Source organism: Oncorhynchus gorbuscha, linkage group LG08 (genome assembly GCF_021184085.1).
Source record: "Oncorhynchus gorbuscha isolate QuinsamMale2020 ecotype Even-year linkage group LG08, OgorEven_v1.0, whole genome shotgun sequence".
Taxonomy (NCBI): Eukaryota; Metazoa; Chordata; class Actinopteri; order Salmoniformes; family Salmonidae; genus Oncorhynchus; species Oncorhynchus gorbuscha.
In genome coordinates this window covers 8771899-8789203 of record NC_060180.1, presented here as the reverse complement: position 1 = coordinate 8789203, position 17305 = coordinate 8771899, and the positions used below count along the sequence as shown (strand labels likewise).

At 42.4% G+C, this 17305-nt stretch overlaps 2 protein-coding genes and 1 long non-coding RNA gene across 35 annotated transcripts in view; all 3 read right to left on the bottom strand.

Annotated features, from left to right (window-relative positions):
• The window catches only part of LOC124041161, a 37774-nt gene extending 28295 nt beyond the window's left edge, over positions 1–9479 (bottom strand). For both annotated transcript variants that reach the window (XR_006839886.1, XR_006839887.1), the window contains exon 1: positions 9272–9479. This is a non-coding gene — a long non-coding RNA (uncharacterized LOC124041161). The remainder of the gene's footprint in view (positions 1–9271) is intronic.
• A 1558-nt stretch (positions 9480–11037) lies between these two features.
• On the bottom strand, positions 11038–13632 carry LOC124041158. Its single transcript, XM_046358399.1, has 3 exons — positions 13074–13632; positions 12047–12706; positions 11038–11390 (listed from the first exon to the last, which is right to left on the bottom strand). The coding sequence occupies exons 1-2, from the start codon at positions 13230–13232 to the stop codon at positions 12086–12088; spliced, it is 780 nt and encodes a 259-aa protein (XP_046214355.1). The 5' UTR covers positions 13233–13632; the 3' UTR covers positions 11038–11390; positions 12047–12085.
• A 778-nt stretch (positions 13633–14410) lies between these two features.
• The window catches only part of anapc1 (anaphase promoting complex subunit 1), a 74705-nt gene continuing 71810 nt past the window's right edge, over positions 14411–17305 (bottom strand). For 29 of the 32 annotated variants that reach the window (XR_006839868.1, XR_006839879.1, XR_006839884.1 and 26 more), the window contains 3 exons: positions 16377–16446; positions 16000–16040; positions 14411–15698 (listed from right to left, as the gene is read on the bottom strand). Coding sequence is in view for 2 of the 32 variants with exons in the window: in XM_046358401.1 (XP_046214357.1) it covers positions 16406–16446 (41 nt within the window). In the remaining 30 variants the exon portion in view is untranslated. The remainder of the gene's footprint in view (positions 15699–15999; positions 16041–16376; positions 16447–17305) is intronic. The other 3 variants (XR_006839874.1, XR_006839882.1, XR_006839883.1) reach the window with 3 other exon arrangements.

Here is a 17305-nt window from a genome sequence, read left to right as displayed (position 1 = left end):
AAACCCAGCAGCGTTGCAGTTCTTGCCACAAACCGGTGCACCTGGAACCTACTACCATACCCCGTTCAAAGGCACTTAAATCTTTTGCCTTTCCCATTTACCCTCTGAATGGCACACATACACAATCCATGTCTCAAGGCTTAAAAATCATTCACACCTGTCTCCTCCCCTTCATCTACACTGGTTGAAGTAGATTTTAAAAAGTATCATATCTTTCACCTGGTTAGTCTATGTCATGGAAAGAGCAGCCGTTCAGAATGTTGTGTACACTCAGTGTATGTGTACAAAGAAGTATATTTTACACATCAAAGGGAAACTTTAGAGACATTATGACTGAGAAATGCTTGCTCAGTGTTGCTGCGTGTACGTAGAATGGAGGATATGGCATATATTATTATATATTAAATTGCTCAGTGTTGCTGCGTGTAGTGGGTCACCCCCAAATAATCCTTCTTAATTGGGGTTTGGCTGTTTCCACTCAAGTCAATGTGAACCTTTTTTAAATGCTGACTTCTAATTCAACAGAAAGGGTTGTGATCTGATTACTGTTGTTGCACTAATCACCTTACACCAGAAATGATTCTAGAAAGGAAGAGAACTCATAAAAACATACCTGGCATTCTACCACTAGCAGATATAAGGTGGACATTTTGAGTGCATGATTGTAGTCTCTAACCAATACCCATGCCAATAAGACAAAGATATCCAGAATGTCACTCTACACAGTCATCTCACCACAGAATCTAACTGTTGACTCATATCCCTGTTGTTTCTGGTCTCTTAAGATATGTGCATGGTGAATCCTGTGTTTCAATAGATATTGCTCTGTCATGGATGAGCTTATGTAAAGTCACATACAGATATGTGATCTTCATTTGACCAGTTTCTCACAGACAAAAAATACACCTGCAGCAACAGGAAAATGTGAAATACAGTGTGGATTATAATTCATGGACATTTGTGTATGTGCAAATCAAGTCTGAAATTGTAAAGTGGAAACTGTAGAAGCCTTTTTCAACCTTGAATACACTATAAGTTTGCATTTCCTGATGTGCAGGAATATACACTGCTCCAAAAAATAAACGGAACACTAAAATAACACATCCTAGATCTGAATGAATGAAATATTCTTGTTAAATACTTATTTCTTTACATAGTTGAATGTGCTGACAACAAAATCACACAAAAATTGGGGAACGGACGGGCCAGTCCATAGCATCAATGCCTTCCTCTTACAGGAACTGCTGACACACTCCAGGCACATGAGGTCTAGCATTATCTTGCATTAGGAGGAACCCAGGGCAAACCGCACCAGCATATGGTCTCACAAGGGGTCTGAGGATCTCATCTCGGTATCTAATGGCAGTCAGGCTACCTCTGGCGAGCACATGGAGGGCTGTGCGGCCCCCCAAAGAAATGCCACCCCACACCATGACTGACCCACCGCCAAACCGGTCATGCTGGAGGATGTTGCAGGCAGCAGAACGTTCTCCACGGCGTCTCCAGACTGTCACGTCTGTCACATGTGCCCAGCGTGAACCTGCTTTCATCTGTGAAGAGCACAGGGCGCCAGTGGCGAATTTGCCAATTATGGTGTTCTCTGGCAAATGCCAAACGTCCTGCACGCTGTTGGGCTGTAAGCACAACCCCCACCTGTGGATGTTGGGCCCTCATATCACCCTCATGGAGTCTGTTTCTGACCGTTTGAGCAGACACATGCACATTTGTGGCCTGCTGGAGGTTATTTTGCAGGGCTCTGGCAGTGCTCCTCCTGCTCCTCCATGCACAAAGGCGGAGGGAGCGGTCCTGCTGCTGTGTGGTTGGCCTCCTACGGCCTCCTCCATGTCTCCTTATGTAGTGGCCTGTCTCCTGGTAGCGCCTCCATGCTCTGGACACTACACTGACAGACACAGCAAACCTTCTTGCCACAGCTCGCATTGATGTTCCATCCTGGATGAGCTGCACTACCTGAGCCACTTGTGTGGGTTGTAGACTCCGTCTCATGCTACCACTAGAGTGAAAGAACCGCCAGCATTCAAAAGTGACCAAAACATCAGCCAGGAAGCATAGGAACTGAGAAGTGGTCTTAGGTCACCACCTGCAGAACCACTCCTTTATTGGGGGTGTCTTGCTAATTGCCTATAATTTCCACCTGTTGTCTATTCCATTTGCACAACAGCATGTGAAATGTATTGTCAATCAGTGTTACTTCCTAAGTGGACAGTTTGATTTCACAGAAGTGTGATTGACTTGGAGTTACATTCTGTTGTTTAAGTGTTCCCTTTATTTTTTTGAGCAGTGTATATAGACTGTACCAGTCAAATGTTTGGTCACAGCTACTCACTCAAGGGTTTCTTTATTTTTACTATTTTCTACATTGTAGAATAATAGTGAAGACATAAAACTATGAAATAACACATATGGAATCATGTAGTAACCAAAAAAGTGGCCGCAGGGGCAGTATTGAGAAGCTTGAATGGAAAGGTGCCCATTGTAAACGGCCAGCTCCTCAGACTCAGTTGCTAATATACACATATTAGTATTAGTATTGGATGGAAAACACTCTAAAGTTTCCAAAACTGACAAAATATTGTCTGTGAGTATAACGGAACTGATATTGCAGGCGAAAACCTAAGGAATATCAAACCAGGAAGTGGCTTCTATTTTGAAAACTCCATGTTCCATAGCCTCCCTTTGCTCCATTTAAAGGGATATCAACCAGATTCCTTTTCCTATCGCTTCCTCAAGGTGTCAACAGTCTTCAGACATAGTTTCAGGCTTTTATTTTGAAAAATGAGCCAGAACAATAACATCGCATCAAGTGTTCGCATGAGTTTTGCTCGCGCAACAGAGTTTGGGCAGACATTGCCGTTCCCTCTCCTACTGAACAAGACCGTTGCGGTTGATATATTATCAATTATATCTTTTAAAAACAACCTGAGGATTAATTATGAAAAACATTTGACATGTTTCTGTGGACATTACGGAAACTATTTGGAATATGTCTGCGTTGTCATGACCGCTCTTTCCTGTGGATTTCTGAACATAACGCGCCAAATAAACGGAGGTATTTTGGATATAAAAATAATCTTTATGGAACAAAAGGAACATTTATTGTGTAACCTTGAGTCTCGTGAGTGAAAACATCCGAAGATCATGCAAGGTAAACTAATAATTTGATTGCTTTTTCTGATTTTCGTGACCGAGCTACTTGATGCTAAGTGTACTTAATGTTTTATCGAGCGATCAATAAACTTACACAAACGCTTGGATTGCTTTCGCTGTAAAGCACAAACAGGTGGATTAACAAAAGGCTACGCTGCGTTTTCCTATATTGCACTTGTGATTTCACGAATATAAATATTTTTTTAAATATTTATTGAATGTAGAACTATGCTATTCAGCGGTTGTTGATGACAATTATCCCGTTAACGGGATTGCAGCCATAACAAGTTAAACAAATCAAAATATATTTTAGATTTTAGATTCTTCAAAGTATCCACCCTTTGCCTTGATGACAGCTTTGCATACTCTTGGCATTCTCTCAACCAGCTTCACCTGGAATGCTTTTCCAACAGTCTTCAAGGATTTCCCACATATGCTGAGCACTTGTTGGCTGCTTTTCCTTCACTCTGCGGTTCAACTCATCCCAAACCAGGTCTGGTGATTGTGGAGGCCAGGTCATCTGATGCAGCAATCCATCACTCTCCTTCTTGGTCAAATAGCCCTTACACAGCCTGGAGGTGTGTTGGGTCATTGTCCTGTTGAAAAACAAATGGTAGTCCCACTAAGCGCAAACCAGATGGGATGGCGTATCGCTGCAGAATGCTGTGGTTGCCATGCTGGTTAAGTGTGCCTTGAATTCTAAATAAATCACAGATAGTGTCATCAGCAAAGCACCCCCACACCATCACACCTCCTCCTCAATGCTTCACGGTGGGAACCACACATGCGGAGATTATCCGTTCACCTACCCTGCGTCTAAAAAAGACATGGTGGTTGGAACCAAAAATCTCCAATTTGGACTCATCAGACCAAAGGACAGATTTCCACCGGTGTAATGCCCATTGCTGGTGTTTCTTGGCCCAAGCAAGTCTCGTCTTCTTCTTATTGGTGACCTTTAGTAGTGGTTTCTTTGCAGCAATTCAACCACGAAGGCCTGATTCACACAGTCTCCTCTGAACAGCTGATGTTGACGTGTCTGTTACTTGAACTCTGTGAAGCATTTATTTGGGCTGCAATTTCTGAGGCTTGTAACTCTAATGAACTTATCCTCTGCAGCAGAGGTAACTCCCTTTCCTGTGGTGGTCCTCATGAGAGCAAGTTTCATCATAGCTCTTGATGGGTTTTGCGACTGCACTTGAAGAAACTTTCATAGTTCTTGAAATGTTCCGGATTGACTGACCTTAATGTCTTAAAGTAATGATGGACTGTAATTTCTCTTTGTTTATTTGAGCTGTTCTTGCTATAATGTGGACTTGGTATTTTACCAAAGAGGGCTATCTTCTGTATACCACCCCTACCTTGTCACAACACAACTGATTGCCTCAAACACATTAATTAGAGAAATTCCACAAATGTACTTTTAACAAGGCACACCTGTTAATTTAAATGCATTCCAGGTGACTACCTCATGAAATTGGTTGAGAGGATGCCAAGCGTGTGCAAAGCAGTCGTCAAGGCGAAGGGTGGCTACTTTGAAGAATCTAAAATCAAACATTTATTTTCTTTTTGTTTTAAACACTATTTTGGTTACCACATGATTCCATATGTGTTATTTCATAGTTGTTATGTCTTCACTATTATTCTACAATAGAGTAAATTGTAAAAATAAAGAAAAACCCTTGAATAAGTAGGTGTGTCCAAACTTTTGACTGGTACCGAATATATATATTTTTTTAACTGTCAAATTACACAAGCATGCTATTTGTAAGAGGCTCCTTTTGACGAATTAAAAACAATTTTTTTGTGGCTTGAGAAGGAGCTATTTCTGTACTTCTGTAAATGTGCTTGTCGTCTGGTACACAGGAAGGGCCTTTTGCAACTGAGATGAGTCAATCCTAGATGAGTCAGTCATGTTGCTACGGAAGCAGATATATTACCAGATATACCAGATATACTCTGTCACACACCCACACAGCCAATGAGCCATTCCATCACGGGAAACCTAAAACACTGGAATTACAGGAAGACTGATGTGAGAGTGGCAACTTTGAATGAATGGTCCTCGGATCTGCATTTCACATCAAATGCAGAGCCGAGGACCGTTCTACAGCCCTGCAGGAGTTGTGGGTTAAGTTGTGAGTCAGGAAAGGAACTGAGTCAAGATTAGTACTATTCTAGTCTAAACAGAGTTGGTTCTCAGCCAAGTCCCAGACTGATTCTTCATTGTGTGCTTAATTACTCAATGTCTGACATGTGGGGGTGAGTCTGCATGCATTACATTTCCCTCCAACCCTAACTTCACAGTCCAGACATAAAAAACACTACTGTACTATTTGGGTGGTGCAGTGTGTCTGACCACCAACGATGAGAGTTGTTCATAACAGGGTGCTAGTGTTATCCCAGCACATAACCCCCCCTTCCCCCATGGTCATTGTGCCAGCCTTATGGTCGACATCCCTCCCTGAGCTAGAATAATTTGAGGGTCTCCTTCACTATACCTCTCAGATAATTTTTTCTCTCAAGAATATAGTTTCCCCAAAGGCAGTTTTTCATTTTAACATGAAGAGGTTAAAGTTAGTCATTATTTTATGAGTAGAACGGAATGGTTGGGAGGAAAAGCTTAGTTCCCAAAAGTACGTTTTTGAAACGGGGTATCACCAAAGCTGTGTTTTATTCATTAAGTATATTGTAGCTAATTTTCAGATGCATTCTTTTTGCATTAAAAAAACAGATAATTATGACAATAACCGTGGTCAATTGTATGACAATTAATTGTTACCCAAAATTCCATAATGGTTACAACCCTAGTCAACCATGTGTCTACATTAGTCTCCCCTAACACCTTTTAACATCACTGTAGTCTGTAGCTTAAAGTAAAACTACACACCTGCCAACAGCATTACTGGCCAATAAGAATTGTATGTCTAATATGTGTTTGGTTGATCCTTTTCACACAGCAAGAGAGAACTGAAATCCCTCAGGTGCATACTGAATACACACACAATGTCCTTGTCAGGACAATTAGACCAGCGTAGGCCAACAGCTGTGTCTCTGTCCTCATTATAATAATCGACAGTGTGAAACACTTTCTCACTGCTCATCCCTTCCTTCCCCACTGCTGAGAAAATGCCTGTCAATACTTCTACCTGACACAAAACAACCAGTCAACATCCTCTAATCCCAGAGGGGACAGAGAGAATAGAGCAGCTCACTAGCCCTACCCACCACAGTCCGTCCGGCAGGGAGGCAGGAAGCATTCAGAAAGACAAGGATGTTGGGTGTGACTTCATGGCACACTTCCCATATTCTCCTGAATGAGAACCAGCCAAAATTTGTGGATGACCTTTGACCTGAACCAAAGAACCCCTTCTGAACATACTGTAGTGTTTCTACCATGTTGATACTGGTATACCAGTTACTAGATTTGCAACACAATGTCACAGGGCTCAGTACAATAAAATGCTATCAAGGTAGTTACATTTTCATCTAGACTTGTATCGACAGTTTTGAGAAAGGACTAAAGTATCAATTTACCTTTTAGTTAGTAACCGAGAAAAGGTTTGTGTTCGTGGGAACAACAACGTGTGTCATTATCCATTTTTATTTGACCATAGTGAGGTGCTCTCACATCACTATTGGAAAACCTCTTCTATGGTTATTGTGAAAACAGTGCCACCTTGAGACAGAGACATAACCCTACAAAATTGTGGAAAGGCTAAAGCTAACGTCTCTCAAAATGTTCACTAGATGGCACTAAAACCTAATGTAGCCGATGGCGCATCACCAGGTGGATATGAGCTCTTCACAGCTTTATAGAGCTGAATACATTTTCATTCAAATACATTTCAGTACGTTCCCGAAGTATGATTTTAAGGATTTCAATCTGCTATCACTTCATCAACTTTTATGAATACTTATTGGACAATCCTTTTTTATTGCTCTTCTCCATAACTGTAGACAAATTCAACTCAGTGCAGTCAACATTAGCTTTATTCAAGTTGTGAATATTACAATCTCTATTGCCCCACCAGTCTTAATACCAGTTTGGAGCACAATTCTAAAACCAAACGAGTTCAGACTCCAACTGCCATTTCAACACTACACATGTTGTTTTAATGAATGCAAGTGTCAAAGCCACCACTTCCTCTTCTCTTCTGCCGTACAATGTCAGGTTCTTACTGGAAACCAGTCCCTCTGACTAAAAACAGACTGGGATACCATTGTAAACTGAATTACAAAACTAGGTTTTAGTTGCAAGCCTTCACTGTTAACCATATACACTGAATGCACAAAACATTAGGAACGCCTTCCTAATATTGAGTTGAACCCCTTTTGCCCTCCGAACAGCCTCAATTCGCCGGGGCATGGACTCTACAAGGTGTCGAAAGCGTTTCGAAAACGTTCCACAGGATGCTGGCCCATGTTGACTCCAATGCTTCCCACAGTTGTGTCAAATTGGCTGGATGTCCTTTGGGTGGTGGACCATTCATGATACACACAGGAAACTGTTGAGCGTGAAAAACCCAGAAGCATTGCAGTTCACACTCAAACCGGTGAGCCTGGTACCTACTACCATACCTCATTCAATGCAGTGACCAGAGCTCCACAAGTACAGAAAGATAGACAGTCTTCTGGACCATGACCTCTATCCTGTGAAATTACTGTTCTATTCACAGTTTATCAGATGAATGTAGCGAGCTAACTGAGCCAGACTTAAACCACATGAATGGATATGAGAGAGAGAGGGAAGTCCCAGAGTACTAATTCTGAGACAGAAAATTGGTTTATTCAGGCTAGGGAAAATACAGAGTTTTGAGTTGTAGAATAATGTAACACTGAAGTGCTTAAGCCTCCTGGAAATGTTTTAACTAACGGCAACCTGTCATCTCCTGTCCAATCTGAGCAGAGGTGAATGGGATAGAGGGGGGTTTGCATTCACCTCTTCCAGTCGTTTATATCTGTGATGAACCATATCTGTCCATCAACAGTAAACTCTGGATATAGGATACAGTGGCAATGAACCATACCTGTCAGTCTACAGTAAACTCTGGTTATAGGATACAGTGGCAATGAACCATATCTGTCCATCTACAGTAAACTCTGGATATAGGATACAGTGGCAATGAACCATACCTGTCAGTCTACAGTAAACTCTGGATATAGGATACAGTGGCAATGAACCATATCTGTCCATCTACAGTAAACTCTGGATATAGGATACAGTGGCAATGAACCATACCTGTCAGTCTACAGTAAACTCTGGATATAGGATACAGTGGCAATGAACCATACCTGTCAGTCTACAGTAAACTCTGGATATAGGATACAGTGGCAATGAACCATATCTGTCCATCTACAGTAAACTCTGGATATAGGATACAGTGGCAATGAACCATACCTGTCAGTCTACAGTAAACTTGGGATGTAGTAGGGTCGTAAAACAAGTGCTGCATTCTAGTTAGCTCACGCCCCCTATCTTCTTGTCACTCCGCAATGAAAGTATGTGACTCGGCACTGTAGTCTCACCACAAACCTTGGCCCCATATAAATGTAGTTAAAGAGCACGCATTATGTTCATACTTGGATGGAAGTATGAAATGTGCGTTACGTGCGCAATAAGGCAGTTCTCCAAATGGCGTTGTAAGATTTCCAACGGTTCAAAGACTACAAGATTTTGAAGTCTCACACTTAAGTTTTTTTTATACAAAAAGGAACAGGAAGCAAGCCTTCTATCTCACGCTGACACCGCATACTTCCCTTTATCTTTGTAAACCGTCCCTTCACGCATGAGCGCTTCGTAGTCTCCATTAAAAAAATATATATCAGCCAGCTTCAAACTTGCTTCACTTCCCGAAATGTCAATTTCAGAGGGAAGTTATCGTTAAAATGTATCCATAAATATATGTACATAATTAGTATTTTTGCACCCATTTAATTGCACCCTAATAGGCCCTTATATGTACTTATATTTCCATTAAAGTATTTCTGTATGGCTTCCTCAAACTCTAATATGTCAAATATTCGTTATATCTTTATTTTTTTTAAATGTCAAGTCACTAACTAAAACAAATCAATTTTCGTTATTTCGTATGTAATCACTACTTACCCATTATTATAAGTAGTGCAGGAGATTTCTGGTTTGCGCGAGCACAGGAACAAGTTGGTTGAATTATTCATTGTTGACCAAAAGTTATTTCGACGTTGGCAAAAGTCCTAAAACGGACCAAGCAGTGTCCCTAACGTATCTCAGTCCTGCCTCTTCATGTACAAGAACACTAGGCGTTTGCAGTTCTGCAGTCATTCATAGCTTTGGAGTTGAACTGTGACACTTTCTTTCGCAGTTGGTCACACCCACCTCACTCCACGAACTAACAACTTTTGACGTTAAAATATCCAAATATTTATTGACAAAATTTCAATTACAAATATGTCTGTTGGTACACAGATGTAAGGTTATATACATATGTATGCACTAAGACAACTTTAATCAATACATATGTATTTAAAAACAGGAAATTGTTTCTCTTTCTGCATACATTGTTTTAATGAAACTTTCACAAAACAAACACATTAAGGATGAAGAAGCATTTTTCATTTGTTTGTTTTGTCTTATTTCAATGTAGATACTGGTCTTGTTTCAATGTTGATTTAGGACGTGGGAACCTCCAGGACCAGAGGGTGTGTACCAGTATGACATTCTTAGAATGCTTTATTGCGGAAACAGCCCGCTCCCTAGAGCGCTTGCTCCCTCCCACAAGCTTATTAAAGGCATCGGCTTTGAAGGTCATAAACGGATGAATACTTCTACACCCGCTCTCTATACAGTTCCGGTTGACCATTGATCTGTAAAATATCATGAATGGATGTTTTGGAATGTGAAGTTGTGGATTCTGTACACATTTCCTGCATGCCCATAGAAGAACAAACCAAATGGCAGTCTCATGCTTCCTACAGAAAAAAAATAGTTATTTCTGCCACATTGTGCCAGCTTGGGAACTGGTTGCTACCTCCCCAGAGAACTTGCAGTTATTCACTTCACTTGGCTGTTGACAGCAGATACACCATGTTCCAAAACACTATTCAATTATATTGTATAGAAAACGACCATAGAATTAGTTAGTTAGGCACATTTGGATTTCACCACTCCACCGTTCTAAGTTAACATTGACAGTTCTCCCTCCTCGCAAAATCAAATACTTTCCTGTGTGTGCGTGTCTGTCTAATGTCGCTCAACCACATGACAGCATTCCAGTGAATGTGGTTTGTTTGCAATTCATCTGCCACTTCTGTGTGTACCTTTCATGTCAGTTGGTCCTAAAGATGCCACAAAAAAAGCTGTTCACTTAAATAGTTATTTTAGGGCCCGACAGTATACCATTGGGGACACAGATAAAGGCCTGTATAACCATTCATGGTCAAGTGGAGGACACAGAGCTATTTGGATATACAAGGCCAATAGAAGTCAACGGAGCTTGGTATGGGGTGAGGTGGGTATCTGTTGCAGGATGTTTTCCATTTTGCTGTGGAATGTTCCCAGAGGTGTTAGATCACAGCTCAGGCCGATGCATTCCGTTGCGCCACAGCCCACGCAGTACCTCCCAACACATACCGCAGAAACAGAATTAATATGTGAGAGAGCAGAACATCTTTTCTGAGATAACGATAACTGAGATGGCAGCCTAGACTGCATGCTGTTCTGAAACGGCTCGTCATTTAAAAATACAAAATGGCAACACCACAACACCGAAAGTTAACCAAAACAACATGTAGATGGAAGTGGGTACTAGTGATAATGTGCAATGCCGAAAGTTATTGGTCATCCACATCCACTATGTTAGCTAATAGTTACCTTTAAATTCTAGGTCACTTACACAAGTCTCAAATCACTTTTTATTTCCTGCATTATTTTATATGGAATACAGGTACGGTAAAACATCTGACATACAATCTGTATCAAGAAAGCTTTTACAATGATATTTAATATAATATCAGGTCCATTTCTTGTGAGCTGCAACAAGCAGTGCAGGCAGAGGGACCCTTCTGGGTCAAGACCAAGGTAAAGTAAGAGACCATGGTTAGAGGTCAACGGTCAGGTAATTTCAACAGGCCTGTTGTCCAGTCCTGAAGCTTGCAGTCCCCATGAGGAGAGGGCCCAGGCGAAGCAAGGCTTGTACAGGGTTGCACAGCTGTCAACTTCAACAGGAGCTCAGGGAACGATGTACTTCCTGTGGAAATGAAAGATGAGCAGAGGAACGACACGAGAGAGACCAGCAGAGTTAAGAGATGAATGCGACCAAGTCAGTCATAACATTCACACGAGACATGAAGCCAGTCAGCAATAAGACAGACCACCAAAGCGACACGTTAGGATCAAACTAAAAGTACATCTAACCACAATATTTAGTTAACAGTTGTTTAACATCCAGGTGTGTGGCAGACATCTTGCTGGGGCAGGGTATAGTGTTAGACCAGAAAGCAGGCTAGAATGTTGGACAGCATGTCCCCTCAGTAGGGACTGGCCATATGTATGTCCTCAACACATGGCTGTTATCTGTGGAGTGTGGATCCAACGAGGTTAGCTGCATTCATGGATGGACCTATGAGTATTCTTCATGTAACAGCATCACATAATCAGTTTACTAACGATTGTTGCCAAGCCATTCATAACGTTCCATGTTTCCCATGTCATTACAGTTCACACCCAAAGACTGGTTCTGACACGTCCAGTCCCACTGATTGGAAATGTGTGTCACATTACAGGTACACACTGGTACAAACTGTACGGTCAGGCTAATATATTATTGTATAGTTCATTCAAAGGGATCTGTTAACAGTTCATTCTCCGGTAGACGTGCCCCCCCACTGGGTTGAGACCTCTCACCATTGAGCCAACAGTCCAGGGTGCCATCGGCTGAGTTCTTCATGACAGGCAGATGAACAGCAGCTCCCTGCCCTGTGCCCCCTGCCTCAGTCTGTGTTGCAGGACCCTGCCCTGTGCCCCCTGCCTCAGTCTGTGTTGCAGGACCCTGCCCTGTGCCCCATGCCTCAGTCTGTGTTGCGGGACCCTGCCCTTTGCCCCCTGCCTCAGTCTGTGTTGCAGGACCCTGCCCTGTGCCCCCTGCCTCAGTCTGTGTTGCAGGACCCTGCCCTGTGCCCCCTGCCTCAGTCTGTGTTGCAGGACCCTGCCCTGTGCCCCATGCCTCAGTCTGTGTTGCAGGACCCTGCCCTGTGCCCCCTGCCTCAGTCTGTGTTGCAGGACCCTGCCCTGTGCCCCATGCCTCAGTCTGTGTTGCGGGACCCTGCCCTTTGCCCCCTGCCTCAGTCTGTGTTGCAGGACCCTGCCCTGTGCCCCCTGCCTCAGTCTGTGTTGCAGGACCCTGCCCTGTGCCCCCTGCCTCAGTCTGTGTTGCAGGACCCTGCCCTGTGCCCCATGCCTCAGTCTGTGTTGCAGGACCCTGCCCTGTGCCCCCTGCCTCAGTCTGTGTTGCAGGACCCTGCCCTTTGCCCCCTGCCTCAGTCTGTGTTGCAGGGTCAGTACCACCTGTGGCAAAAAGCACAGTCAACACACACTAAGAGACGACATTGGAGACATACAACCAAGAGCACATTGAAGTGACCTCTGTTTGTATTGGGGAAAAGTCCATCTCTGAAAATACAGCTGAATTCTATGAGTGGGCGCATGTACATCAAGGCTCTCCAACCTTGTTCCTGGAGCGATAACGTCCTGTAGGTTCACGCCAACCCTAATCTAGCACACATGATTCTAAAAATTAACTGGTTGATAAGCTGAAATCTGGGGTTGGAGCAAAAACCAGGAGGGTATCTCTCCAGGAACAGAGTTGGAGAGTCCTGAGGAACATGCACAGACCACTGTTACTATTGTATGAGGTGACTTCTATGTTTCTTACCTGATCAATAGCAATGTAGGTGTGCAGCATCTCAGGGTTCTCCTGAGTGACGACACTCAGATCGAATGGCAGAGATAAAGGCCAAAGTGTTGTGTTTTTGGACAAAGACAACAAAAAAGAAGCTCTATTCAGTGCAACAACAGTAAATAGAATATCCATTCAGTGCAACAACAGTAAATAGAATATCCATTCAGTGCAACAACAGTAAGTAGAATATCCATTCAGTGCAACAACAGTAAATAGAATATCCATTCAGTGCAACAACAGTAAATAGAATATCCATTCAGTGCAACAACAGTAAATAGAATATCCATTCAGTGCAACAACAGTAAATAGAATATCCATTCAGTGCAACAACAGTAAATAGAATATCCATTCAGTGCAACAACAGTAAATAGAATATCCATTCAGTGCAACAACAGTAAATAGAAGCTCCACATCGATGGAACAGTAGTGGAGAGGGTAGCAAGTTTTAAGTTCCTCGGCATACACATCACAGACAAACTGAATTGGTCCACCCACACAGACAGCATCGTGAAGAAGGCGCAGCAGCGACTCTTCAACCTCAGGAGGCTCAAGAAATTCGGCTTGTCACCAAAAGCACTCACAAACTTCTACAGATGCACAATCGAGAGCATCCTGGCGGGCTGTATCACCGCCTGGTACAGCAACTGCTCCGCCCACAACCGTAAGGCTCTCCAGAGGGTAGTGAGGTCTGCACAACGCATCACCGGGGGCAAACAACCTGCCCTCCAGGACACCTACACCACCCGATGTTACAGGAAGGCCATAAAGATCATCAAGGACAACAACCACCCAAGCCACTGCCTGTTCACCCCGCTATCATCCAGAAGGCGAGGTCAGTACAGGTGCATCAAAGCTGGGACCGAGAGACTGAAAAACAGCTTCTATCTCAAGGCCATCAGACTGTTAAACAGCCACCACTAACATTGAGTGGCTGCTGCCAACACACTGACTCAACTCCAGCCACTTTAATAATGGGAATTGATGGGAAATTATGTAAAATATATCACTAGCCAATTTAAACAATGCTAACTAATATAATGTTTACATACCCTACATTATTAATCTCATATGTATACGTATATACTGTACTCTATATCATCAACTGCATCTTTATGTAATACATGTATCACTAGCCACTTTAACTATGCCACTTTGTTTACATACTCATCTCATGTATATACTTTACTCGATACCATCTACTGTATCTTGCCTATGCCGCTCTGTACCATCACTCATTCATATATCTTTATGTACATATTATTTATCCCCCTACACTTGTGTGTATAAGACAGTAGTTTTGGAATTGTTAGTTAGATTACTTGTTGGTTATTACTGCATTGTCGGAACTAGAAGCACAAGCATTTCGCTACACTCGCATTAACATCTGCTAACCATGTGTATGTGACAAATAAAATTTGATTTGATTTGATTCAGTGCAACAACAGTAAATAGAAGCTCCATTCAGTGAGTGCTTATCAATTGAACAATCAGAAACAGAAACTGTGGAATTATAAAATAGGACAGTGAGGGGTGTTTCAATAATTGCAATCCAATCATGAGCTGAAGGTTAGAACCAATCTCCTTCAATTTCACAGTGTATTCAAAAATAAATATTCCACATGTCCAATTACATATAGTGATATCTACCTGGTGGAAATGGGATTCAAGTGATTAACAAACGGTTTCACAAGGGGAGCGACATAGGCAGTATTTAAGTCTAATTTAAACCCTCAATGTTGGCTCTGTGTTACAACGTTAAGTTGCATCACATAGCATCCACTCTGCTAATCAACGTGTCTCATGCTATCCAAGGCTTTACAGAATTATTCAGCGAAGGAGACCAAGGCAGCGTCGGAGTGGAAGGTCGAGATGGCCTCTGGCTGTGGGAGAAAAAATAACTGCTACAACAACAAGGTCTGCTGATCGTGCCTGACGGAGGCACTTGACGGTTTCCAATGAGTTATTGCATCTCGTGGGACAGGGGACATGTTGACTAAAAGGCTATTGGACCATAGGCTGGTAGGCTCACAGGGAAATATTCTGCCACACAGTGTCGAGACATATTGGTTGTTTTGCCGCCCCACAGTGACGTCACGTGCACTGCTCTATGCTATACTGGGATTATATCAGTATCAATATCTAAATGTCTCATTCATGCTTCTTTCTGACTGGCCAACACGGATGTTCGAGACTCATTATGCTAGCTATGTGTTGATAGTTCATTGATTTCATTTTCAGTGGTTCAAGTTTTGCAACCTTAACATACTAATGAAATAAATGTGTACTGGTATATGCAACATGCCATGTTGACAAAGTTATGCTTGTACGCTAAGTATCATTGAATCTCCTATGTAGCCAATATCCAATATGTAGTACTGAAGTAGTACTGATGAAGTACCTGATGACATGTAACTAGTTAAAAGGTGACCAGTCAGTCCAGTTTTGTGTAAACAGAGGACCCGGATGTTTGTACCTTGAATGTGCGGACTTCTGAGTTCCTGTTGACGACGACGGGGATAATAGATTCTTCCAGTCCAGAAGGTCAACCTTATAGGGCCTAGCTTCAGATACAGAACCCCATCTCTGGACAGAATGGACCTACAACACACATATAAAAGAAATGAGTAAATTCTAGATCACATGTTAGGATGGAAAAAAAGAATAGTGATATTGGAAAAATCTATAGTGACATATCACTATTATTTTGAACAACATAGTGAAACTTTGACTTGTAATTTAAAACAAATATTTTTTAATTTATATAATATTTTTGCTAGATAGCGTTAGCTAGCGCTAGTTGGCTGTAACTGCCCAAAAATTCAGGTGTTTTTCATCCTATAGCTTGTTTTCCATCTTTTTAAATAGCAAGTCAACATGGTTTCAGCACTTTGATTTTTACCTGACTGGCCAAAACCTGTATTCTCATGCACTCTCGTCCCTCTGCAGAATACATATGTATATGGTGAGCAGATTGTTTTGAAACATCAAATCTCAATAACGTTGCAGTATTGAATCGCAATATGTATAGAATGGTGAGAATCGCAGTACATATTGTATCGGCACTTAAGTATTGTTGTTGATATCATATTGTGAGGTGCCTAGTACTTCCCAGCCCCACAAAACAATATGTGCTGCCATTAACAACCATTATTGCAGAACATCACAAACTCACACCAAAGAGTATGGCCCTGATAAGTTATCACCCACTGAGATTTCATGATATGAATCTGAACATTGGGACAGAAATGTTCACAAACATACAAGTGGTGGACTTACTCAAGATGTGGAGTTCCTTTACCTCAGGTCTATGGACAGCTTCCAGTATCAATGGTCCTTTTACTTGAATCTGTAACCACATTAAAACAAGTAGGTCAGCCATTCATCTTTGAACATTTAGTTTGAAAACAATGTGAAAAAAATCCTATGATTTTCTTGAAATAGCAGAGTTTGATTATCCTAACTGACCTTTCTCTGTATTGTAAAGAGGAACGGAGAAAAACGTATCAATTACATACATGGACACATTGCATTACTCACTTTTTAACAGAAATCTAAATTTTAACATGGACCATCCTGCTTAGCAGAATGACTTTGCAGCATGATTACATTTCATTTGACCTTATTGAGGAGCTTCAGCTCAGGCAACATCAGTTCAGCTGTAATCTCCTCATAACGGAGTCCCCTATGCTCTGAAGACATTGAAGTAATGAACACACAAACACAGCCATTACACACTAAATATACAAAAGTATGTGGACACCCCTATTTCAGCCACACCCGTCGAGCACACAGCCATGCAAAGTCCATAGGCAAACAATGGCAGTTGAATGGCCTTACTAAAGAGCTCAGTGACTTTAAACATGCCACCTTTCCAACATGTCAGTTCGTCAAACTTCTGCCCTGGGGCCTCCCGAGTGGCTCAGTGGCCTAAGGCACTGTATCGCAGTGCTAGAGGCGTCACTACAGATCCGGGTTCGAACCCTGACTGTGTCACAGCCGGCCGTGTCCGGGAGACCCATGAAGCGGCGCACAATTGGCCCAGCGTCTTCCGAGTTAGGAGAGGGTTTGGCCAGCCGGGATGTCCTTGTCCCATCGCGCCTTAGCGACTCCTGTGGCAAGCCGGGCACATGCACGCTGACACCAGTTGGAAGGTGTTTCCTCCGACATATTGGTGCGGCTGGCTTCCGGGTTGGGCGAGTTTGTCG

Coding starts and splice junctions, on each gene's coding strand:
- LOC124041158 (XM_046358399.1), bottom strand. CDS start 13,232: ATGGATATTCTATTTACTGTTGTTGCACTGAATAGAGCTTCTTTTTTG. Junction 12,707..13,073: donor CCTACATTGCTATTGATCAG/GTAAGAAACATA, acceptor TTTTTGCCACAG/GTGGTACTGACCCTGCAACA.